Raw genomic sequence first — 25,900 nt, forward strand, 5'->3', positions numbered from 1 at the left:
GTTTCACTTATTTGTGGAACATAAGGAATAGCATGGAGGACATTAGGACAAGGAAGGGAAAAATGGGGGGGGGGGAATTGGAGGGAGAGATGAACCATGAGAGACTATGGACTCTGAGAAACAAACAGGGGTTTAGAGGGGAGAGGGGAGGGGAGAGGGGGGATTGGTTAGCCTGGTGATGGGTATTAAGGAGGGCACATACTGCATGGAGCACTGGGTGTTATACGAAAACAATGGATCGTGGATCACTACATCAAAAACTAATGATGTACTGTATGGTGACTAACATAACATAATAAAATTAAAAAAAAAAATCAAAATATCTGACAACACAGGGGTCCCAATTCCAACTAGACAGCAATTGGATGGAGGGGAGTGTCTCCCGGTATCTTTAAACCAGAACTGTTCTCTCCAAATGGCGAATTCTCTCAACAAACCCTATAATCTCTAACTAATGCAGTTTCAGTTGCCGTTTATCACCGTGTTTGCTGTTGTTTTTCTCCTAATAGGGGAAGAATTCCTCTGTACTCATGTCTCTGTCAAACGCTGGAAAATTGGGATGCCTGGTTGGCTCAGTAGGTAGAACATGTGACTCTTGAACTCTGGTCATGAGCACCAGCCCTATGTTGCCTGTAGAAACTACTCAAAATAAATAATTTTCTTTTTTAAAAAGCAGGAAAATTAAGGGTGACGTGAGATAGCATGTTTCAAGAAAAGCAAGCATTCCTGCTCGCTCAGTGGGATCGAAGACAATTTCTACCTACACAACATGAAAATGATACAACTTAAGAGCCACTGCAAAACCATGCTAAAGCTTTTGACTGCGAAATACGTATGATGCGTAAGTCAATGAACTGAAAAATACAAATACAATTTTAACAGGGTTTGTTTTTTAATGGAATGCAATGTCGCGTTATCCTTACAACCGGCTGCTTGCTGCCCTTTCGTTACCTGACCAGCCCGAATTGAGGCCCGAGGTCTACCTGTGCCCATTTCTATGTCGCCAGCGTTAGCGCTGTACTGGCAAAGGAGTTTGCGTTCAACAATTCTAGGGGACAATTATCCTTAGTGCGATTATTACAAATTTGGGAGGGGTGAAAAGACTAAAGATGAACATCAGGTCCCGCAGAACTGAAAGAAGATACCCGCTTCGTTCCAGAAGAGGGACGTGGAAGGGTTCGGCCTCGGAGGCCCGCGCTCACAAAAGGCACGCCAAACTGCCAGAAAGCCGAAACCCACTCAGCAAACGTGACCCCTCCGACCGCCTGGGAGAGGAGGCGGGGCACCGCACCACGTCGGAAGAAGCCCCGCCCCGTCCGCTCAGTCCACGCCTCCGTCTCCCGCGCTAGCCGCCAGGCAGCGCCGTTGCCAGGCAGCGGCGCAGAGCACTGTGGGGAAGGGACGGAAGCTCCAGTGAGCCATACTTGAGCTGATGAGAAGTCTCCAGACATGGTGGCGGCAAGAAGCAGGGAAACGAACCTGGGAAGGAGGGCTGGATCCCGGTGGGGTCGGACGGAAGCCCGGAAGGGCCAAAACCGTAGCGACGTGGAAAGTTCGGATGCTTGGGCGACTCGAGGCGGAGGCGGGGCTGGGTGAAGAGGGAGGCTATGGCGCGCGGGGCACTGTGGGACACAGTGTGGGCAACGTGGGGCGTGACGGAAGCCTTTTGGGGTCAGACTGTGGCGACGCGGGAAGTCCGGACGCCTTGGCGGCCTGAAGAAGAGGCTTGAGACGTAGGCGCGGGTCGCGGCGCCGGCGGCAATGGCGGAGAGGCCCGAGGACTTAAACCTGCCCAATGCCGTCATCACTAGGATCATCAAGGAAGCGGTGAGCAGCTCTGGCTGGCGGATGGGCCAGGGGCGGAAGGGCGGGCAGCGGGGGAACCAGGTCTTGGGCCGGCAGCTTTATTCACCCACGCTCTTTTTACAGCTCCCGGACGGTGTCAACATCTCCAAGGAGGCCCGCAGCGCCATCTCCCGCGCTGCTAGCGTCTTCGTGCTGTACGCCACTTCTTGGTGAGGCGGGCTGAGCTAGCCAGAGCTTAGCTGGGGCTGGGGCGTAAGGGAGCCGCAAAGAGACCCCCTGGCCTGTAGTCCACAAACCCCAACAATTGTGCCTTATCTCAGTGCGGGGAAGATTCACCCATATCCAGTTCTTGCAAGGTCTGAAACAAAATAAAACAGCAAAATTATCCTTTGTACAGGGAAGGGAGGGACTTAACACGTCACCAAAATCCATGCATCTAAGACCTAGGCTTTTCCATACCACCTCTGGTGCCCCTTTTCCATCCCTTACGCGGCAGGAGGGGGTCTGACAGCCCCCTGACGGCCTTTACTCTTTTTCTTTCAGTGCCAACAACTTCGCAATGAAAGGGAAACGCAAGACACTGAATGCCAGTGACGTGCTCTCAGCCATGGAAGAGATGGAGTTCCAGCGGTTCGTTACCCCGTTGAAAGAAGCTTTGGAAGGTAATGACCCTTTCCTTTGTTCAGCCAAGTAGAAGATGTTCACCTGGCCCTGAGTCTTCTCAGCTTGGGTCCCTGTAAGGACAGGAAGTAAGTATTGGATGTGACTCAGAATCAGTCCAGTTGGCACCACCTCAGATCCGATTTGTAATGCTGAGCAGGTTATTTTTCCTTCTCTGCCCCAGCTTTTCTAGTTGTACAGTGGAGTTAGCTGCTGTGGTCTGTTTGGTTCAGCCCTGCCTCCTGACTCCCATCTTCCTCCTTACAGCATATAGGAGAGAGCAGAAAGGCAAGAAGGAAGCTTCAGAGCAAAAGAAGAAGGACAAAGACAAAAAAACAGATGCCGAAGAGCAAGACAAGAGCAGGGATGAGGACAACGATGAAGATGAGGAAAGGCTGGAAGAAGAAGAACAGAATGAAGAGGAGGAAGTGGACAACTAATGGGATGGGAAGACTGGCACCTTGGAAGGTACCACCCTGAAATGTGGTACGTTTGTGAGAAGCTTTTCCCTGCTGGGGCAAATAGTGTTAGCCAGAAGAGCCTGAGAAGATCAAAATAAAACTGACTAAAATTATCAAAACCAGCGCTTCCGTCAGAGCATCAGCGCAGCAGAATCCCATTTTGCCAGATCAGTCTGAAGGTAATGACTTTTGGCAAGGGGGATTCTGAGTGGCTAATTTGATTAGTCAATTTGATCTTTTTTGTTTACTTATATATATGGTAGGCGGTTTTTGATCCCCAGTTCCCTTCCCACCCATCCCCCAAAAAAGTAGTAATGACTTCCATGCTGCCTGCTGTGTTCCAGATCACAGGGGTAGTCAAAGCTCAGGAAAAATTGGGGCTTTGAGCATGGTCAGCCTGTTTTGATTGTACAGGATTTGGCAATACTAGCTTGTTAAAGTGGTCAGAATGTGTTTAGCGTTAGGAAACTATAAAAGGTTACAGGAGAAGAATGAAATCTGTTGTCTCTTCACTTGACAGTAACATTAATTGAATTTTGATTTCTCCAGACCCACTTGGCTTGGAGCTCCTCTGTCTTGCTTGGTAGGCATTTGACCTGCTGGCGAGGCTGCGCTCTGGGCACATATGCTTTTGAATCAGCATTGTAGAATGGAATTAGTCAAGCAAGTGTGCCAATAACTCTTACCCAAAAAAAAAAGATTGTCTTAGATGCACCTCACTGCCTACCACTGTATGGCTTTAGGATTTATGGTCACCTCCTGGAAGGTATAAAATTCCAGGCTTTCTCTTCTTGTAGTCCATTTCCCAGACTTTGACTTTTCGTTTTTCATTCCTCCAATTCATGACAAGTTCCAAACTTTATTTCTTCTAGGCACAACTTTCTCCTTCTGTGCTTTTCCTTTCCTGTCTCTCTTCTGCCTCTCCTCTGTTCCCGATTCCCACTTTCTCTCCCTCCTTTTCTCACATCTGCCAACCCAGGAACTTTGATAACCTGCTTAATGTCCCAAAGTGCAGAAATCTGATGGTGCTCAGGAATCTAATCCCCACTGCAAAAAACCATCCCCTTTAATTGCTTCTGAAGTAACTCTGTTGACCTTTCTTCTGAGTTGTTTTTTTTTTTCCTCTTGATATTTGGTGCTCCAAGCACTTTTTTGTTTGTCTCTAAGTTGAGCGCTTGGAGGTTGACAGGTAGTCAAATGTATGTAGTTTGACACTGTTAATTTGTTAAATGAATACAGTCAAAAGTTTGTTGACAAATGAGTGAAGAGTGTTGAGGAAAATTATGCTTTGTACAAATAAAGAACATTCTTGTTAAAAGTGATGGCTCCTGTTTCATCCTGCCTTTTTATTGTAGGCTTTTGGGGAGGACCCACTGATCATCCCTGTATATAGTTTTTGGAATGTGGACTGGGCCCGATCTTTGTAACTATGGGATCCTGCGCTGCCGTGGATGACCAGCAGATGCTGCTCTTCAACCACAGCAAGAGCTTTCCATGGCTCTGCAGGGCACCCTATGTGTTACTAGTTGCTCAATGACTCAACATTTATTGAGTTCCTACTATGTGTCTGATACTATTCTAAATGCTTTCACGCATGAACTCTGAAATCCTATCAAGGAGAATTGCCTTTACCTTCGTGATGTCCACCACAATGCTCTGTTACCTCTAATCTACATAACTTTTTCAAATCATGAATTTATAAAGAACATAAAGTTACAACCCAATAGTCATTAGATCTGGTGGCTTTTTCCTTCTCCACAACAGAAACATCCATTCCTAACTCCCATGAGCACCACTCAGCAAAGCTTTCAAGTCCCATCTGGAGTCCTGTGGTTTCCTGCCACATCTCTGCTTGCCCCAGCTTCCCCTGTGTAGCTTGCCAAGTAAATCTTCCTGGAACGTTGCTATGTTCTCGTCCCTCACTGCTTCCCATCAAATCCATACTTAAACCCGGTATGCAAAACCTGCTTGAGGAGGGCTTGCCTTCCAGTCTGTTTCTACTTCATTGTTAAGTCTCCAGTCAATGAATCCCCAAAAGAACTCTCCCTCCACATGGCTTTAGGTCTTCCCAAACTTTGACTACTTAAGAAAACATGTTTCCTGAGAGTGGGAAGTGTGACTTAAAACTACAGAATTTAAGAGATACCTGGCTGGTTCAGTTGGTAGAACCTGTGAGTCTTGACCTCGAGGTGGTAAGTTTGAGCCCAACGCTGGGTGTAGAGACTACTTTAAAAAAGAAAAAAAAAAAAAAAAAAACTGGGAAGAATCTGAGGTTATCAACCAATTTTTTCCAAGTACACTTTTATCATTCCTGTAGTGGTATCTGAAGTTTGAAGGTTGCTTACTAGGTTAAGGCAAAAATCTCATCTTTTGTAAGCCACAGCCCTTCATGCGTAGAGATTTTGATCTGGATTTGGAGGGTGGGAAGGTTACCATTTTTACCCACACAAAATTACATTTGCAGGGGCATCTGGCTGACCCAGTTGGCAAAGCGTGCAACTCCTGATCTCGGAGTTATAAGTTTGAGTCCCACGTTGGGTGTAGAGATTACTTAAAAAAAAATTAGTGAGGCACCTGGGTGGCTCAGTTGGTTAAGCGTCCGACTTTGGCTCACGTCATGATCTCTGTCCTCAGATCCAGCCCTGCGTGAGGTTCCCCACTCTGGGGAGTCGGCTTCTCCCTCTCCCTCTGCCCCTCCTCCGCTTGTGCACACGCACTCTCAAATAAATAAAATCTTTTTTTTAATTTACTTTTGGGGGCACCTGGGTGGCTCAGTCATTGGGCATCTGCCTTTGGCTCAGGTCATGATCCCGGGGTCCTGGGATCGAGCCCCGTATCGGGCTCCCTGCTCCACGGGAAGCCTGCTTCTCCCTCTCCCACTCCCCCTGCTTGTGTTCCATCTCTCGCTCTGTCTCTGTCAAATAAATAAATAAAATCTTTAAAAAAAAAAAAGAATAAATAAGTAAATAAAAATTACTTTTGCAGCCTAATCCTATTTTTGCTGATGAGAGATTAAGGCTCATCAGAGAAAAGTGACTTACTTGCTCAAGATCTTACCACTAACTTATGAAAGCTAGGGTCCTGTTCTAGTGGCCCATGGCCTTGTTTCTATTTATTTTTTTCTTTAATTGAACTTTTTACTTTGGAACAAGTTTAGTTTTCAGAAAAGTTGCAGAGTGCAGAGAGTTCCCATGTAATCACCCAGCTTTCCCTCATTTTGACATCTTACGTAACCACAGTACATTCATCAAAACTGAGAAGAACTACCAAATACCGAACTATTTGTATTTCACCAGTTTTTCTGCTAACACCCTTTTTTGTTCCAGGAGCCATTCCAGAATACCGCATTGCATTCAGTGAACCAATTTTATCTTCTTTTTTTTTAATCAGGGTTTTTTTTTTGAAGAATTTATTTGAGGGTGCCTGGGTGGCTCAGTTGGTTGGGCGACTGCCTTCAGCTCAGGTCATAATCCTGGAGGCCCAGGATCTAGTCCTGCATTGGGCTCCCAGCTCAGCAGAGAGTCTGCTTCTCCTGACCCTCCCCCCTCTCATGTTCTCTCTCTCTAATAAATAAATAAAATCTTAAAAAAAAAAAAAGAGCTCCAAAAGAGTGAAAATTTTAAGAATGCCGCTGTTTGGTGTAATCTGTTTCAAAATCTGTTTCAATCTATTTCAAAAAAATTAAAAAAAAATTTTTTTTTAAGAGTGCAAGCAAGCGAGGAGGGGGAGGGGCAGAGGGAGAGGAAGAGAGCGAATCTCCAACAGACTCCCTGTTGAGTGTGGAGCCCAACGCCAGCCCTGAGATCATGACCTGAGCCAAAACCAAGAGTCAGATGCCCAACTGACTGAGCCACCCAGGCGCCCCCCAATTTTATCTTTTAATTGGGATGATATTCATGGAACATAAAATTAACCATTTTTACATGACCAATTCAGGGCATTTAGCACATTCACAATGCTGTACAACCACTACTTCTATCTAGTTCCAAAACGTTTGCATCACCCCAAAATAAAACCCTGTACCTGTCAAGCACTTACTACCCATGCTTCCCTCCCTTCAGCCCCTGGCAACCACTCATCTCTATTTTTATGCACTTCACAGCATTTAGCACAATGCCATATACCTACCTGGGAAGCACTCAAAATAGTTCAGTAGGTTTTTTGGGTTTTGTGGGTTGTTTTGTTTTTTACTTTTTATTAAAGTATAACATACTTACTAAATGGTGCAGATAAATGTAGAGCTTGATGAATTTGCACAAACATCCATGTAACTCACACTCAGATCAATAAACAACATGACCAGCACCTTAATAAGCCCCTATGGTCTCCCTTCCGGGCACTTCCAATCTTCCCCAATGGTAATCGCTATCCTGACTTCCAACAGCACAAGTGAATTTTGCCTGGTTTGTATTTCATATAAATGAAATCATACGATATGTACTCTTGTGTCTGACTCCTTTTGCTCAACATAATGTTTAAGATTTATTCATATTGTTGCATTCACAATACTTTTTGTAGATAAGATTGAAAGATTAAGGTAAAATTATTTTCAGAAACCTGGGGTAGGGTAGAGAATGGAAACAGGTCTTTCTGCCAAGAATAAGAGAGACATGTGAAAAACAGATTACACCAAACAGCAGCATTCTTTTTTTTTTAAAGATTTTATTTATTCTGAGAGAGGGAGTGTGAGCATGAGTGGGGGGAGGAGCAGAGGCAGAGGGAGAAGCAGACTCCCCACTGAACAGGGAGCCCAATGTGGGGCTCGATCCCAGGAACTCAGGATCATGACCTGGGCTGAAGGCAGATGCTTAACCGGCTGAGCCACCCAGGTGCCCCCCAAACAGCAGCATTCTTAAATTTCTCACTCTTTTTGGGCTCTTTGAGGTAGCTCCTAATTATGCTTAGTTACCAATAAAGTCAGAGATGGAACAGGTGTCATGAAAGAAATGAGCAGGGACTCTCAACTATGAGCTGAAGGAACCTGACTAGCAGGCGCTGCAGAGAAAGTCCAGTGTGACATGGGGCAAATTATTTAATCTCCCTGGAGATTGTCTTCCCAGTCTGTAAAATGAGGATAGTAACATAGTTGTCATCAAAATTAGATAAGTGAATGCAAAACGCATGGTACTGTCCCTGACTCTTAAATGCACAAAAAATAGGACTTCATTTCCACCATCTCCCTTATTTGACCACAGATCAGAACTCTAGTAGCTGGAAATTACGCAGGTCTTATTTCCCTAGCATGCATTAAACCTCTCTGCCTCTTTAACTTGGAATATAAAGAGGTATAAAACAGGTTTGGAGCACCGATTTTGAGAAATAAAATCTGAGAGGAAGTGTAATACAACCAGCCCACTGGCCTCTTCAGCAAGTCAAAGTCAGCTTTTCTATAATGCCCTGATCCATCTTTATAAAGGCATTCCTTTGCTAGGGTACTGATCTCCATCCCTACTTCACCCATCCAATTCTACTAGCTCACCCAAGCCCCATAAGCCTCACCAGTTCCCTCTGGCCCCTGCACATACTCTGCCCAAACCCCGCACAGACCTTCCAGTCAAATCTCGCACTGTACCCATCCTAGGTCGGTTTGATGCCCCTTTCAGACTTAGAGCTTTTCCAGAGTGCCCATGTCTTTCACATCACATCTCTCAATCCATAACACAGAGCAAGCCCTGAGTAATTACTCTGGAATTAATTTTCTCTGAAAACCTGGAAGGCAGCCTGGTGCTGAACTCAACAGCTTTTAAAATATTCAGTCTGCAAAAATGGACTTAGCTATTGTGTTAGGCGTTAAGGGGTTGCTCTAATGTCCTTGACACCAATTATTCTTTCAACAATTAACCAGAGCCAAGTATGCGCTAGGCTGGGAAGAGGAGGGCGGTAAAGAGAGCCTCGGGGCTGTAACCGCGGGCTGCACCCCGCCCGCACCGCCCCTGCGCCCCGACGTGGGCTCGGGTGGGCCTTCAGCCACCAAAGCTGCGGCCCCCTAGGGGGTGGGGCGCGGACCCGGCAGCTCTTCCGCAACCCGATTGGCCAGGCCTCGAGGTGCATGGGCGGAGCCGCGGCCGGAGTTGACCAGCACGCGGGCAGAGAGCCCGCAGAGGGCGTGGCTTGCACGCCGGTCGGGGCGGGCTGCAAGGGGGGGAGCTGCTTCCGGGTGAGCCGCCCCGCCCCCACGTGGGCCCCGGGAGACTAGAACGCGCTACGGCGGTGGCGGGAGCGGCAGCTGGGAGCCCTTGAGGAAGCAGGTGAGTGGGGGCCGGACTCAGGGAGATGGCGGGCTTGGAGGTGGGGCTGTGACACGAAGAGTCCCTTGTCCCCAGGCCCCAATGTGCCGTGCGCCTGAAGCGCTGGCGGTGCAGCCGGGGACAGAGTCCTTGTGGAGCCCTTGTTTGGACTCTTAGATTGCCCTGCTGCAGCCGGGATTGGGGTCCCCGCGTGGCTGTACCCTTGGGGGCTTGGCTCCGGGCTCTGCCTCTCCTCTCTGGGGTCCACTCCCTTGGAGGCGCCTAGGGCATTCTCCATCGGTACAGAACCCAAAGTGCCTCGAAGGACGGGGGAGGGAAGTGGAGGTAGTAACAGTTGCTTTGTGCGAGACTTAGACATAAGTCACATCCACTGGCCCATTAAGTCTACAACAACCCTTTGAGGTCGGTTCAAGTCACCATTTACCAGGTGCAGAAACTGAGATCACACAGCTGGGAAGTGACGGGATTAGGATTTGAACCCATGTCTGCAGCTCCAAAACCCATGTGCTTAACCGTCAGGCTGCCAAGTGCAGCCAAGTCCAGAGTCAACGTTCTATCTCCTTTTTCCCCAACCCCTTCATCCAGAATTCTGCACACGGCCACTGCTGCTGGTAAGCGCAGCTTTGAAATCTGTACTTAAAGTATCGAGGTGGGCACTGAGGTCTGGGCTGCTGAAGACCTGGATTCTAGCCCCAGATCTGCTGCTGACCCCTTGCCTGATCTTGGGCCAGTGTCTCTCTTTCTCTGAGCCCAGTTTCATCATCATTTCAATTATGTAATCAACAAGCTTGAAGGATCCTCTTAGCCAAGATATTCTAGGAGTCTGTGGAACTGGCAGATTCTCCCTGCAGCTCCAGATGGCTAAACCCAGAAGAGGTTGGGCTCTTCAAAGCCCTACCTAGGTTAAGCAAGGCCTGGGTCTCATGCTTCTCTTTAATCCCTGTATCTAGCACTGGGGCAAGTCCAGGGTAGATATTCAGGAAATGCTGATTGAATAAACAGGCAGTTAGTTGGTCCCTTTTCAGAACTGCCTGACGTCTGCTATCCTGGGCCCTTCTGGGGCTTTGGATTTCTCAGGCCTGGCCACCTTCCACCTTAGCTGGCCCTCCTGACTGCCTTCTCCCCAGCTGGCAGCTCCCAACCGTCTGTGCCAAGACAACAGCCTCTGAAATCCTCAGCAGAGCACAGCATGGTGGGGGGGGGGGTGGTTTCAGGCCTGCAGCTCCTTCTAACCCTCCTCCCCACGGTGTCAGCTCTTAGGGCCCAACTTTGTTACTCCCAGATTGGGGAAGTTGCCTTCTAAGGAAGGAGATACCTTCATAATCAGTCTGCAGAGCCGCCTCTTCCATGAAGCCGTGCTTGACTCCTAGAGACACAGGCCCCTCCCATAGATAGCATCTAGTCCACCCCTCTGCTGCAGTCTCTGGTTATCACTTCACACCACAGAAGCTGCTGGAAGGCAGAGACCCCACCTGAGATATCTTGGAAGACCCTGTGGCTTCCAAGATAGAAAAGTTCTTCCAAGATAGAAAGTTCTCCCTCCCGGGTATGGAGCAGAACACACAGCTGTGTGGACTCTGGGGAGTAGGGGGGGGCTACTTCCAGCTCACTTCTGCTCCTAATGATGATAAAAGTAGGTACACGTTCCCTGGGCTGCTCTAATCTCATTTCTGCAGCTTTGCAAGTTTGATAGTATCATTCCCATTTTATAGGTTATGAAATAAAGACTCTGAAAGGCCAGCAGCCTTGCCCAAAGTCACACACAGAACACAGAGCAGATGTGGGACTGTGGGACCCTGAAACAAGGTTCTTTCTGCACTGCCCTGTCCTACCTTCCAGCTAAGCTAACCTGTTCTCATGTGGGTGAACATAGGTGCTGGGTCCCAAGGTGACTTGCTACTGTCTTCAGTGAGGTGTCACAGGACTTAAGCTGTGGCTTGGAGGCTCCCTTGATTTGGAAGAAGTGCCCTCCCAAGTATGTAGAAATCTCCCAGTCTTGAGGGACGTTTTGCAAAGCAAAACCTTGGCATGGATTTGGCTCTGCAAACAGGCAGCTCTGGCTCAGGGGCTGTTTTTCTGTTCCACAGATACTTATTAAGTTCCTGCTGTAACAAAATGCCCATGTGTGGTTGAGGTGACAGGGCACTGGACTAGAAGGCAGGAGACTCATGGTCAGGGCCAGCTCTGCACCTCACTCACTGCTCAATGTCAAACAAGTCCTGTCGCCTCTCTGCACCTCATTTTCCACTTCAGAATGTAAGAGATGAACAGCATTGGTGATTTTCAATGTTTTAAAATTTTTCTCAGCACTGACACCCGTTTCTCAAAGCAAATCTCTCCCTAACCCTAAAATTAAACAGATGTAAATAGAAGTGCCCTAGTCAGGTTCCTCCTCACACTCTCACCCTTCTCCCTTGCCCCTCCCTTGCCCCTCCCACCAACCCCCCCCCCACCTCCTCATGGTACAATTGGGGCTGCAAAGCTCCTGAGCAGCCCTGCTCTGCTGCTTCTGATCGGCAGAAGGCATGTGCTTGCCCAGCCTTCTAAAACAGATGGGGAGTTGAGGCCAGTAGAATGCAGCTTTGGATTCCAGAAGCCAGAGTCCTGCTACAAAGGTTGTTCTCTGGGAAGTGAATCAGAGGCGTGTTCAAAAAACAACTTGACTCTCCAGAATGACATGGAGCAAGTCACTTAACCTCTCAGAGCCTCCTAGTTTCCTTATTAGTGAAAGTTGGAATAGTCTCTGCAGTGAAATGAGATACCTAGTCCAGTGCCCAGCACATAACATACGCTCAGTATATTTTTCTCTTGTGTATCCTCCATCTCTCTGACTCACCAGGCAGATAGTATAGCCAGAGAGATGCTTGAGGAATCAAGTGTTCATCAGGACTATGGGGTATGGTAGATAAAACCCTGTACTCATTGTCTAGAACAGATTCAAATTCTGGCTCATTTACTAACCAACTGTGTGGTCTTGGGCAAAAGACTTAACCTCTCTGAGCTGAGCTAACCCATAGCAGACCTGACAGCCAATCTTGCACAAAATGGGCACTCGGGACCTTCTATCTGCCACCTGACTGATTGCTCATCTGGGGGTTGGGACATCTTTGGGGAGGCCTGACTTGCCTCTGTGTCAGATGATGTGGCTTGCTGGAGGGGGTGTGGTGGTAGGGTGGGTCCCTCTGTGGCTCCTGATAACCCCAACCCTGCCAAGGAGGAGTATTGGATAAAAATGGGCCCCTGAGCTGGTTGGGAGGGAGCTAAAGGGACCTGAGAGACGAGATAAAAGGCATGATCAGTGTACTAGGGGACCCCCACTCCCCACTCACCACCTGGGAGATGACACTTGGGCTTATAGGCCTGTTTTAGCCTCGTACCTCACTCAGTGTAACCTTGAATAAGTCCTTGCCTTGAGGTCCCATTCATACAAGGAGACATGGGTGGCTCCTTTACCCCCCTCCTTGGCTACTGGGTATTTCCCCAGGCACCTCCAAAAGCTCAGCTCCCAACCACCCTCTTCCTGCCTTGTCCCTGTCTCCATTGCCCTCTGGGTCACACAAGCTCAGAGCATCCGCCCCAAGAGACTGCCTCTTGGCTGCCTTACGATGGCCCTTCCCTCTCCTCCCCTCCCCACTCCCCCCTGGAGTGTCTGCGCTCCTTTGCTCAGTCAGCTCTGCCCCTCCTGCAAGAATTAGCCTCCTCAAGCCAGGCTCTGAGCAGGCCACTCCCCCACCCCCCTCCTCATCTTCCCCGTCCTCAGTCTGGCCTTCTCTTGTCCCCTCCCTGGTACACACATCTTCTGTTGCGTCCTCAGTCCTCCCAGCAGCCCACGGCCATTCCTCCTTGCGCACCCTTGCCCCTTTCTTCCCTTCCTGAGGGAACATTCTCCCCTTTCCCTCTGCCAAGCTGAACCCACTCATCCCGAAAAACCAAGTTGAAGCCCCGTCTTCTTCCAACAAGCTTCTTCCAACCTCCAAACTCGCCTCGGAGCTCATGGTTCACTTAGGGCAGCTCCTGTCTGAGACGCACTCCATCAGCCCTACCTGCCCAAACAATTTATTGCCTCCTCGATGAGAAACCACGTGTGCGGGTGCCCGGCATGGCCTGGCACGCAGTAGGTGCTCAAGAAACATGTGCATGCCCCAGCTTCCTTCTGTCTTTTAGCGCTTGTCTTGTACTTCATGTAGTTAAATATTTACCCTGTGGCAGAGTGCTGGGGGGGACGGTGCAGAAATGAGCTCACCATGGACCATGCCCTGCAGAAGCTCTGTCTCCTGGAATGAGCTAAAATAGATCCACAGAGAGCTGTTATGTAAGAGAGATTATGATCTGGGCAAGAGAAGCTTCAGCGGGAGAGGGAAGGTGGGCACCGGGTAGGAGTTGGGGCTGAGGAGGTGGTGCAGAGAGCAGGACCTTTTAGGTTAAGGGAGCGGGGTGAGCAGAACCAGAAAGCGGCCAAATGTGGCTGGTGCTTGGGGAACAGCAGGAGGCGCTCAGGCTGGAAAAGAAAGCTTCAACGGCCCCCCTGCAGGGGTTCTGTCTGTCTGTCTTCTCAGGCACCTGCTAGTTAATCCTCTTAGTGTGCGTTGTGCCTGACGAGACGTCTCTGTACCAGGGTGTTAATAGTGCTTTTCTCTAGAGGTAGAATTACAGGCGATTTTTCTCTTGCTTGCTTATCTAAAATTTCTGCCAAGCACCTGCACATTTTTTATGGAATAAACAAAGTTTAAATGTTGTCTAGGTCAGTGCTTCTCATACTAATTTCCAATCCATCACAGATTGATTTTTTTTAAATAAAATACAAAAAAAAAATTGTATTGAATTGCTGGAGAAATATCATTTTATTTATTTATTTTTTAAAGATTTTATTTATTTACTTGACAGAGAGAGAGAGAGCGCACAAGCAGGGGGAGTGGCAGACAGAGGGAGAGGGCGAAGCAGGCTTCCCACTGAGCAGGGAGCCCGATGCAGGGCTCGATCCCAGGACCCCGGGATCATGACCTGAGCTGAAGGCAGACTGTCAACTGACTGAGCCACCCAGGCGCCCTGAGAAATGTCATTTTTTTAATTTTATTTTATTTATTTATTTGACAGAGCAAGAGAGGGAACACAAGCAGGGGGAGCGGGAGAGGGAGAAGCAGGCTTCCCACTGAGCAGGGAGCCCGATGCGGGGCTCGATCCCAGGACCCTGGTATCATGACCTGAGCCGAAGGCAGACCCTCAACCGACTGAGCCACCCAGGCGCCCCAAGAAATGTCATTTTAGAAAAAGAGAGACACCATAGAAAATACAAGCTGAAATCTTAGATTATTCGGTTCCGATCGCTAGGGAAGTTTCCAGAGGGCCCACTTCCTTTCCTCCACTTACCCTTGTCACAGACCAGCAGGGATTGGCGAGCTGTGCTACGGGGAGCACTGGCCAGAGAGCTGGGGAGGCAAGAATCGGGAAGAGCGTGGGGGTATGGGACCATCCCCTGGGGACAGGGACCGTGTCTCACGTGCATCCTGTTGTGTCCCCCCCCCCCCCCCAGAGCTGAGCGCACAGCTGATGCCCCGGGAGTCCACGCTGCCCACCATGCAGCCCCAGTCGGTTCTGCACAGTGGCTACTTCCACCCACTGCTTCGCACCTGGCAGGCAGCCGCCTCTCCCCTCAGCGCCTCCAACCTCATCTATCCCATCTTTGTCACGTGAGTCCCCAGGAATGGTCCAGGCCTCGGATCTGCTGGTGTGTGTGTGTGTGTGAGAGAGAGAGAGAGAGAGAGAGAGAGAGAGAGAGGGAGAGAGAGTGGGTTCAGGACAACCGTCTTAGGAATCAAACAAACTAGGAAAGAACTGAGTCTTCCCATCCGGAAAATAAGGATAATAACCCTGGCCCGCCATCCTTGCGGTAAGACAGAAGCGGAGAAGGCGTTCGTTCTGTAGGTTGTAAAGAGCTGTGTACGTGTAAGAGGTGGCAGCCATGATTATTCCTAATAGCAATGGCTGACATTTATTGACTGCTGACTGTGTACCAGGTACTGTGCTAAGCAGCGTACATGGATCATCTCCTTCAGTCCTGACAGTTTTCATATGAGGGAAGAATGGATATTGTTCCCTAGAGTGTTCTCTCCACGAGGGCAAGGATTTGTGTCTGTTTTGTTCACTTTGTATCTCCAGAGAGTAAATAGTACCTGGCACATAGTAAGGCCATTCATTCACCATTCGTTGAATGAATGAACGAATCCACCCAAATACAGATGAAGGGCCCTGAGGCTCAAAGAGATGGTGCAACTTGGCCCAGGTCACCCAGCCAGTAAGTGGCTGGGATCGCAGGCAAGGGCCTTCTGACTTCAGAATCCCAAGTTTGTAGCCACTTGACTCCTTCGTATGATTTAGTGTTCTTTTAGTTCTTTTAGTCCCGTTGCTTCTGTTGTCACTGTCACTCTCGCTGTTCCTATTATTATTTCAGGCCCTGGGCTTGGCCAGGCAGGGAACCAGACACTGGACCCCAACCTCCTCCCTCCATCCCCACTTTCATACTCCTTCCCAGCTCCCCAGCCATCCCTCCCGGTCACTCCCTCACCACCGGCCCCTCCCACAGCTACCAGTCCATAGCCCACCCCCCACCCCCCGCTCTTGCAGGGACGTTCCCGATGACGTACAGCCCATCGACAGCCTCCCAGGAGTAGCCAGGTAGGAGATGTGGTGGGGAGGGCCGGGGGAGGGTGGCGGGAGAGATTTCCCAGCTGGAGGTGCCAGGAAGCAGACCCAGGAGGTAGAAGATCTGGAGGAGCTCACTTCAGCTCAGTAGAGAAAAGGGTTTTCTCGGGGCCAAAGTTGTTCGAGAACAGAAGAGGCAGCCCCATAAAGGAATGAGCAGCCCATTCATCCACCAGAGACATCATAGCAGAGTCTATTGCAAAGGAGAGCTGAGCTGCAAATGGGAGTTCAGTAAGAACCTTCCACAGCTAAGTTCCATAGCTCTGCTTCTGGGGGCCTTGGTTTTCCCATCTGTTTGGTGGGCGCATTCCCACCCCTCCCTGGACTGTGGGGCTTGAGCTCTCCTGGTGCCGTGTGCAGCACAGAGGGGTGAGGGGGGACCCTTGCCTGCCACTTGCCTCATCTCAGCCCCTCTGTCCCACCTCCACGCAGGTATGGTGTGAACCGGCTGGAAGAGATGCTGAAGCCCCTGGTGGAAGAGGGTCTGCGCTGTGTCCTGGTCTTTGGAGTCCCCAGCAGAGTCCCCAAGGTGGAGAATCAGAAGCAGAGTTCGAGGGGAAGACAAGGGAGGGTCGGGTGAGGGTGAGCTGAGCTCCCACATGGACCGTGTCCTCAGTACGGCCTTGTGCTGGCCCTGGGGCGTGGGCACGGGGACATGGCCCCCTGCTTGATGATAGCACCCGCCTTGGGACAGGAAGCTAAATAGGGCCATGCCACCCTGACTGGGCAGGTCAAGTGCCCTGTGCAAAATGGGGACAGTCCTTACTGCATCCTCGTGCAGGGAGCTGGGCTCTGTGAGGTCTGGCCATCCTGCGGACGTACCTCTTTACCCTTCCCCTGCCACTAGGATGAGCGGGGTTCTGCAGCCGACTCCGAGGACTCCCCAGCTGTCGAGGCCATCCGCCTGTTGCGCAAGACCTTCCCCAGCCTCCTGGTGGCCTGCGATGTCTGCTTGTGCCCCTACACCTCTCATGGTCACTGTGGTGAGCTCCCTCCCTTCACCTGCCCTGCTCCACCTGCACTCCCTCCACCTAGTCCTCCTCTGGGTGGGCTGGGCCAGGGACCGAGATGCTCCCCCAAACCCAGCTGTCTGTCCTGCAGGGCTCCTGAGCAAGAATGGGGCATTCCAGGCTGAGGAGAGCCGCCAGCGGCTGGCGGAAGTGGCACTGGCCTATGCCAAGGCAGGTGAGTGAGCCACCGGCAGCTCCGGGTCGGGGAGGTGGCAGAGCGGATAGGAGGATCCCAGAGTTCTGAAGGCCACCCTCTGCCCCTCAGGATGTCAGGTGGTAGCCCCGTCGGACATGATGGACGGACGTGTGGAAGCCATCAAGGAGGCTCTGATGGCCCATGGACTTGGCAACAGGGTAGGGGCGGGGAGTGTGGCGAGGGGTGCGGGGAAGGTACAGCGAAAGCCTGGACCAGCCCTATCCCCGTATCTGCTAAGAATCCCGGAAGTGAAGACAGCCCTGGACGAGGCCTTTGAGATCCGTCTCAACCTCTGTACTTCACGTGGGGAAATCAAGGCCCAGAGCTTTAATGGGACTAGACCGCAGGCATTCCACTTCCCAGCCTACATGCTTCCTCTCCCTGTCACCTCACCCTGGGACGCCTGAAAAGCGCTGCCTGGACCTTGACCCTGTTTGTCTCCTGTAGGTATCAGTGATGAGCTATAGTGCCAAATTTGCGTCCTGTTTCTACGGACCTTTCCGGTGAGTGGGGGTCGGCAGGGGTCTGCTTTCGAGCTTCCCCTGACCTGTTCGCCCCAAGCCGGACACCCCCCACCCCGTGCTGATGCCTCTGCTTCCCAGGGACGCAGCTCAGTCCAGCCCAGCCTTTGGAGACCGCCGCTGCTACCAGCTGCCACCGGGAGCCCGAGGCCTGGCCCTCCGAGCGGTGGTGAGTGACCAGAGCTTGAGCCCACTGGCCGGTCCCCCCCCCCACCTTGCCTCCTGGGCCCTCCCCACAGAGTATTTCGTCCCTTAGGCCCGGGACGTACGGGAAGGAGCCGATGTGCTCATGGTGAAGCCGGGCATGCCCTACCTGGACATCGTGCGGGAGGTGAAGGACAAGGTGAGCAGGCAGGGGCCCAGGGACATGAGCGGGTTTGTCCGCAGACTCTGGGATCTCAGGCTCAGAGACTGCAGACCCCCTGGGTTCAGAGCGACCTGGCCCTGAGCAGGAAGCCTGCCACGGCACCCCTGCCCAGGAACCACCATGGGCATCTGCCCCAGGGCTGGCCGGAGCCTTCAAGCTGCTGTGCTTTCACAGTTCAAGAATGGGGCGGCCTGGGGCGCCTGGGGGGCTCAGTTGGTTGAGCGTCTGACTCTTGGTTTTCGCTCAGGTTGTGGGGTTGAGCATTGGGCTCTGCACTCAGTGGGGAGTCTGCTTGGGGTTCTCTCTCTCCCTGTCCCTCTGCCCCTCCCCGCTCTAAAATAAATAAATCTTTAAGGAAAAAAAAAGAACGGGCCCGGCTGCCAACAGTAGGGACACGGCATGGGGCTCAAGATGCTCTCAGGTTGGGTGCCTGGGTGGCTCAGTTGGTTAAGCGACTGCCTTCGGCTCAGGTCATGATCCTGGAGTCCCGGGATCGAGTCCCGCATCGGGCTCCCTGCTCAGCAGAGAGCCTGCTTCTCCCTCTAACCCTCCTCCCTCTCATGCTCTGTCTCTCATTCTCTCTCTCGCAAATAAATAAAATCTTAAAAAAAAATAAAAAAATAAAAAAAAAGATGCTCTCAGGTTCGGCAGGCAGGAAGGGACACTCCCAGAGGTTCCACACTTCCACCTGTCCACCCGCCACTGCTTTTCCACAGCACCCTGAGCTCCCACTTGCCGTGTACCATGTTTCTGGAGAGTTCGCCATGCTGTGGCATGGAGCCCGGGCCGGGGCGTTTGATCTCAAGGCTGCTGTCCTGGAGGCCATGACCGCCTTCCGCCGCGCAGGTAAACAGGGGCGCTGGGGCTTCCTGACCTGTGCCACGGGGCTGATGGGCACTTTGCCCAGAGGACAAAATAAAGTCATGAGACAGCCTGGAGTCTTAGGCCTGGGGATACCAGTGATCTAGAGAGAGACAGGGTGAGGAGGGGCCGTGGAGCTGCAGAACCCAACGTGCGACAGTGAAGAAAGCAGAGCCGTCCGTTACTTTTTGGTGTTGAGACCTTAGCCGAGGCGCCTCTGTGCACCTCAGTGACCTTGTCTGCAGACCGGGGATAAAATACCCGAGGCGTGTCGCCTGGAGCATTGTGGGAGGGGATGCGTGTCATTGGCATGTGCTCACCACTCCACAAATGGGAGCTGGTGGTGCTGGTGTGCACACAGCATGGGAAGGGCCCTTATGACGTACTCATTTCTCCCTCTGTGCGTTTCATACGACGGCAAACTGAGGCCCAGCAAGAGAAAATGACTTGCCCAGGGTCACACAGCACGCAGAGCTCGAACTGACCGGAGCTGGGCTCTGTCATATGTTCTGACGCCCACGGGCTTTGTCTCTTCGTGGTAGCCGCCTGCCCCCTCCTTGGCCCCGGTCTCCCCGAAGTTTAGCCCCCAGCTGATGCCTGGCCCCTCCCCGCTTCCTGCTTCTGTCCCCCCACAGGTGCTGACATCATCATCACCTACTACACGCCTCAGCTGTTGCAGTGGCTGAAGGAGGAGTGATGGCGACCACGTACAAGAGTAATAGCTAGAACTTTTAAAAGGTCCCGGGGCCTTGGAGAAGTGAAAACCAAAGTAAATGCTGCTTTAGAACTGTGCCCTCATGCCCTCTTCCTACTCACGTGCTGGCAGGCGCCCAGCAGCCCTGGGTGCTTTCTGCCAGCCTGCCCCCCTCTTACCACTCGAGCCTCCCAGGCTCCCCCAGGCTTCCCCATGCCCCCGCTGGGTCAGCTCCTTCGTCTGGCGTGGCCTCAGCCTGAACGCCACCAGGAGGTAAGGGCGCAGGCTTGGTGGGGCCTTGGAGCGGGGCTTGGAGCGTTAGGGGTAGAGGAGGGCAAGTTGCACCTTGTATCATGAGAAGCTCTGGAAAGCCTGAGGCCTCTGGCAGCTGTCTGAGCTGGGCGCCGGGATGGAGGCCTAGAAAGACATCTTCAGGTTTAGAGTTGACATTTGCCTCGATTCCACTGGAAGGTGATTCCCACACAGGCCCATGTTGCCAGGCTGCCTGAGATCTCCTGTTCTGCTCTCAGCCATATACCCAGAGAAGAGTTACTTGTTAATAAGCAGAAACACTGCCGGAGGATTGAAATTCAGAAGCAAATAGAGTTTCTGACTGCTGGAGATGCCACCACCAAAAAGCCTTTTCTGTTGAAGAGAGAATTTTTGAGAACATCTGCTCAGTGCCCAGAGATGATGCTAGGTACTGGGGATATAGCAGGACAGATCTCAGCTTGTCTCTATGCAAGGAGAATGGGGAGACAGACGACAATAAGAAAACAAAGCGATTACAAATCATAATTAGTTCTTTGAAGGAAAGAAAGGGTCTGAGACAGCATAACTGACCAAGGGCGTCTCCTGAGAGGGTGGTCCAGAAGCCCTCCCTGAGGCTGAGGGACAAGAAAGGCTCTTTCCAGAGAGCGAGCATCAGAAGCCACAAGAATGACACAAAGTGTGCAAAGGTCCTGCGGCGGGAGGAGCCTCCCAGCTGGGAGCAGGGTGAGGAAGCGGAGGAGGGGGACGGGACTGGAGGTTGGAAAGGTAGGCTGTACACCTTGTAGGAAGCTCGGTCTTCCTTTGCATTGGGTTGAAGGTGATCTGAAGGATCTTAACTAGATGTTAGGTGTGTTCCCCTTCCCCCAGTCTCCTGCTGCATGAAAAGGAAAGGGTGAGCGAAAAAGAGGCTGGTTGGGAGGCACCTGGAGACCCCGCGGAGGACTGACATTGGCCTGGACCCGGGTGGTGGCGGTGGAGAGAGGAGGAAGTAGGTATATGTTCAGGATACGTTCCCAGAGGCAGAATGAGCAGGTTTTGCCTAAACTGTAAATCCAGGGAACGGGAGGAAACAAGGATGCCCTCATGGGTTTCTAGCTTGAGCCCCTGGTTGAGTGCTTTCTTCCAAGACTCACGTCATGTCTCCCCTAGTAAAAGGTAAGGCCCAGCTAAGGGCCTTTGCAAGTCCACCTTCCCATCTGCAAAGTGACAAATCCCAAATCTAGGGCCAAAGCAAGCTCAACTCAGACCTTAAAGCAGTACAATCCATTTTAAAATGTAGAATTATAGGGGCGCCTGGGTGGCTCAGTCATTAGGCATCTGCCTTTGGCTCAGGTCATGATCCCAGAGTCCTGGGATCGAGCCCCACATCGGGCTCCCTGCTCTGAGGGAAGCCTGCTTCTCCCTCTCCCACTCCCCCTGCTTGTGTTCCCTCTCTCGCTGTGTCTCTGTCAAATAAATAATAAAATCTTTTTTAAAAAAATGTAGAATTATAAACTCCCAGCGGCTCCTGTAGTCAGGCCAGTCCCCTCCGGCTCCCAGTTGTCTTCCATAGAGCTGCAGCTGACCTGATCTCACTCTGTCCTTAGCATTTGGGGAGGTAGCCAGCCAAAATCAGGGCTTGAAGAGGCATATAGCTTCACCTTCCAAGGAGTCTGAGCCTGGAATTCCCTACCACCACCACCATGCCCCCCGCTAGAGGCCTGAAGCACTAATTAAAGATGAGCCACTGATGGGCCTCAGGGTTCTGACCAGACCAGAACTTTGGCCATATTGACTTCTTGTCTCCCGGCCCCTTGGTCCCAGTCCCTGAGCTCATTTCTGGTTAGTGTGGAAAGGAAGGTTCTTCAGGGGCATCCCAGACTCATCATTGCCAAGCTAATAGGAGGCCCGGTTCTTGTAGGCCTAGAGAGACAGGAGACAGACACTGCTCTTTAGGTATAAACCCCACGGGAGGCAAAAATTATGTGTGTCCAGAACCTCCAGAAGCCAACGTTAAGTGGACTGAGGAGAACTAGGAGGCAGATGTGTCTCCAGGGATGTTGTGACAGGTGCTATGAGGGAGGCCACCAGGACCTGACCGGGTTTGAAGGATCAGAAAACACTTCCGTGAGAGGCTGACGTTTAAGCCTAGACCGGAGGGATGAGCAGCCAAGCAAAGAGCATTCCTGGCAGAGGGAACTCTGCCTCTAGAATGAGCTAGAACACAAAGCAGGTGTGGCTGGAGCAGGGTGGAGGACGAAAGAAGAGATGGCCTGAACTGGAAAGGGAGAGAGACCAGGCCCAAACCGTGCAGGGCTCGAAAGCCATGTTTATGGAAGATGGGGAGTCTTCCCAGACTTTATTGCAAGAGAAAGGAAAGCCATTTGAAGGATTTTAAGCAGCGAACGACTCGCTCTGATTTTGCATTTTATGAAAACATTTGAGAGCACTGGCAAAGTGCAGATGGGAAAATGTGTAACCTGGACTGGAGTGGTGACAGTGGGGTTGGAGGAGGTAGATTAGCTGGGAAGGATGAACGTGGCTTGAGCTCTTGGTGGCTGGTGGGACATTGAATAGGATGGGAAAGCTTAGAAGGGAGGGTCGAGCGGGAGTCCTAAATTTAGCTTGGGTTTGCAATGAGGGAGTATCTAGAGAGCTTACGACTCACCTAAGGCCGTTCTACTAGTTTGTGGCAGAACTGGGTTTAGAACCCTGTCCCTGAACCATCAGAGACAGGATTGGAACCCACATAGTTCAACTCCAGGGCCTCTACCCTGGACCACTGTGCCACACCATCTCCCAGTAAACAGTAGCCAAATTCGGGATCGAACATGATGCTATTACAATGGCGCAGGCCAAGGGCTGCATTGCCTCAGGCATGGTGGCCTGTGTGAAGTGGCGCCCTCTGGAGTCGATTTGTCACCGGAGGTGCCCGCTCAGTATCTGCTCCAGCGCAGCTAGGTTTTGTGTACAGAGAATGGCCAAGCAGGCGAGCTGGGAGGCTTTGGGCGGTGCTGGGGGCTCTAGCTCCACGGCCCGTCTCCTGCTGCATGCTCTCCTCTCACTAGTGGTAATTTTATCCTGGTGCAGAGAGAACGCAGCTTCCACGATTGGCAAGGCACGGCCTCAGACTTCCAAGCATTGCAGACAACTGGTGGGCATGCAGGGCCTCTCAGTGAGTCTTGACTTTATTTCCCTCCGATGTGCCTGCTTATATGGTAGCTCGTCTGTTTCTTGTAGGACCTTCCCGAAGCCACAACAAATAGCTGTTAAGTTCCACCAGTTTTTCACTACAACCTCAGTGGGCATACGGTTGAGGGTCCCAACAAACAGGCATTTTAACCAGCCACTTTACTACCAATTTCCCAACTAGGAAAGGAGGAATCCTGACCTGGCCCCAAGTGTACCCATTTTTGAACTGGCAAATCAAAAAGAAGTTTGTTTTCCGAATAGTGGGGACCTGTCACTGGCTTTCCTGTGACACTCAAGGCTTTTTTTTTTTTTTTAAATCTCTGCTGAAAAGTTATTCGAAGAGACAGAACCTAAAGGGCAAACAGTCAAATCAGGGCCACACCTCCAGAGGGCACACTCACGTAGATTATAATGGACTTGCCTGCCGTGTGCAACAGGTGCCTGGGGTTGAAATAGTCATGGGACCAAACAAAGCCCTTAACCTCTCAGGAGACTCAACTATGTGAAAAGAATCATCTTCCAGGGGGTGGACGGATGGGCAACACAGGTGCAGGGGAGTGGGAGATGGCAGGCTTCCAGGTGTGGAGTAAGTCACAGGGATGAAAGTGACAGCGCGGAGAATACGTCAATGCTGTATATACTGTTGGGCGGTGACCGACGGTAGCTACGCTTGTGAGCAGAGTGTCTGCAGAGGTTGAATCACTATGTCGTACACCTGAAACTAATGTAACCGTGTGTCAGCTATACTCAAAGCATTTTTTTATTACTATTTTTTAAGTAATCCCTATGCTCAATGTGGGGCTCAAAGTTGCGACCCCGAGATCAAGAGTCCCATGCTCTACTGACTGAGCCAGCCAGGTGCCCCTAAAATTTTTTTTTTAAAGAATCATCTGGGGGGCGCCTGGGTGGCTCAGTTGGTTAAGCGACTACCTTCGGCTCAGGTCATGATCCTGGAGTCCCGGGATCGAGTCCTATATCGGGCTCCCTGCTCAGCAGGGGGTCTGCTTCTCCCTCTGCCCTCTTCCCTCTCGTGCTCTGTCTCTCATTCTCTCTCTCTCAAATAAATAAATAAAATCTTAAAAAAAAAGAATCATCTGGGGTACCTGGGTGGCTCAGCCAGTTAAGCGTCTGCCTTGGGCTCAGGTCCTGATCCCGGGGTCCTGGGATCCAGCCCCGAGGCTGGCTCCCTGCTCAGCAGGGGTCTGCTTCTCCCTCTCCCTCTGTCTGCTATCTTTCTCAAGTAAGTAAATAAAATCTTTAAAAAAAAAAAAAAGAATCCTCTACTTCTCAAAGAGCTTTTTCATGTGCTCTCACTTAATCTTGATGTAAGCATGCTCTATTTGTACATGGAGGAACTCAGGTCCCGCCGACAAAGTTAATTACCTTGGAAATTAACTTAGAAGCTGGCCTGGACTTCAGCTGGAAGTTATCTTGTTCAGTCTCCCCATTTTGCAGATTGGAGACTGAGGCCCAGAGAGGAAAAGAATTCAGTGAAGGGTTCACAGAGAGCCAGGTGGCAGAGCTGGGACCAGAACCTGAGGAGCTGGGTTTTAGGTGACCCTGGAACCTGAACCATCTCAAACCTTCTGGGCTTCTGTGAATCACAGCTGGACCTCTGACCTCCCACTCACCCTTTCCACTCCCACTTGTAGGAATCCTGCTTGTAATGAATTTTGGAATCAAGCTCTCCCTTGCTGGCCTAGGTCTGTGGCTCCGCACTTTGTATTTCTCCCAGGCCTGGGTCCAATGAGGAGGAGGTGGTTCTGAATGAAATGAACAGGCCAGTCTTAGAATATAGGAGGAAGATTTGTTTAAAAAGAAGGGAGAGGGGAGGGGAAGAAGGAAGAAAATATATGCATGTTTGTGTGCTCCTAGGAAAATAGCATAATGACCCAAAGCCCCACTGCCACAACCCCTGGGGAGTGCGTGGGGGGCCAGAGGTCCTCCTGGTCTCCCCACCTCCAGGGGCCACTGCCCTTGCTCAATTTGCTTTTGCCAGTGGCTCACCTTCAGTACCCGTCCCTTAATCTTCACCTGGCTGTTCAGATCTTTGCCCCTCCCCTAACTTCATCCAGAGAGGCCCTGGCACTGCTCATGGCGCCGTTCTGATTTTATTGCCTTTATAACACTCATCACTACCTGAAAGCTTGTGTATTTACTTGGTCTGTGTCTGCCCCACCCGGGTTCCGTGAAGGCAGGAATCCTGTCTTTTTTCGCACCGTCAGGCACAGAGCAGACCGATGCTCAATGAGAAGTGAGTGAGATTGGCTTTCGCTTTCTACTTTGAACACTTTGTATTTTAAAACATTTTTGAAGATGATTATTTTTACATCAAAAGAAAAAAAAAAAAAAACCCAGCTAGGTTACTGCAGAGGACTCTACCCTCAGCAGAATGTCTTGGGTTAGACAAGTTTCCAAATGAAAGCAATTCCTTCCTAGTACCGACTGGAGACTCAAACCAGAGAGGGGCAGCGCCTGGCCCAAGTCCACACAGCACTCAGCAAGCCAGGCCGGGACCCAGATCCCCCTCTTCCCAAGTCAGCCTGGAGACCTCCCGGGAGTGTCTGGATCCGAGGAAGGCGGAGGGGTCTGCGAGAAGTGGAGGAGAGAGAAAGCGCCCAAAGGGGGAGAAGTCGGCGAGGGCGGGCAGGCAGAAAGGGAGGAGAGTGTGCAAGGTGACCCAGAGATGCGGGGAGCGGGGCGGAGGGGGCGGGACGGGTAATGAGAGGGAGACGGAAAGGAAGGGGCAGCCGGGTGACCGAGGGCGCCGGGGGCGGGGAGGCAGATGAGGGTGCGACGGGAGGGAGCGGAGAGGACTATGGCAGGGGAGAGGTGGGGGGAACCGCGGGCGGAGGAGAGGGGCGGGCAGAGGGCCGGGGGCGGGGCCAGGGGGTGGGGCGTGAGGAGGCGGGTCCCCGGCTCCGTGGGGGCCG

General features: G+C 51.4%; 2 protein-coding genes across 4 annotated transcripts; both read left to right on the plus strand.

Moving 5' to 3' along the window:
• Positions 1–1,616: 1,616 nt before the first annotated feature.
• On the plus strand, positions 1,617–4,249 carry POLE3 (DNA polymerase epsilon 3, accessory subunit). Its single transcript, XM_035016005.1, has 4 exons — positions 1,617–1,827; positions 1,930–2,015; positions 2,350–2,468; positions 2,734–4,249. Exons 1-4 carry the CDS (start codon positions 1,762–1,764, stop codon positions 2,904–2,906), a joined length of 444 nt encoding a protein of 147 aa, XP_034871896.1. The 5' UTR covers positions 1,617–1,761; the 3' UTR covers positions 2,907–4,249.
• Positions 4,250–9,071: 4,822 nt separating this feature from the next.
• ALAD (aminolevulinate dehydratase) lies at positions 9,072–20,896 on the plus strand. 3 transcript variants are annotated; one of them, XM_035016006.1, is made up of 12 exons: positions 9,072–9,175; positions 14,706–14,862; positions 15,797–15,847; positions 16,307–16,403; positions 16,722–16,857; positions 16,976–17,059; positions 17,150–17,238; positions 17,528–17,583; positions 17,683–17,770; positions 17,858–17,944; positions 18,685–18,814; positions 19,465–20,896. In XM_035016006.1, exons 2-12 carry the CDS (start codon positions 14,723–14,725, stop codon positions 19,524–19,526), a joined length of 1,020 nt encoding a protein of 339 aa, XP_034871897.1. In that variant the 5' UTR covers positions 9,072–9,175; positions 14,706–14,722; the 3' UTR covers positions 19,527–20,896. The 3 variants fall into 3 exon arrangements, with proteins under 3 accessions (XP_034871897.1, XP_034871898.1, XP_034871899.1); XM_035016007.1 differs by lacking the exon at positions 15,797–15,847 and having other exon boundaries at positions 9,073–9,175; XM_035016008.1 differs by lacking the exons at positions 9,072–9,175; positions 14,706–14,862; positions 15,797–15,847 and adding an exon at positions 15,883–16,105.
• Positions 20,897–25,900: the final 5,004 nt, after the last annotated feature.

This window comes from Mirounga leonina, unplaced genomic scaffold, assembly GCF_011800145.1.
Source record: "Mirounga leonina isolate KUSES-001 unplaced genomic scaffold, KU_Mleo_1.0 Mir_170, whole genome shotgun sequence".
NCBI lineage: Eukaryota > Metazoa > Chordata > Mammalia > Carnivora > Phocidae > Mirounga > Mirounga leonina.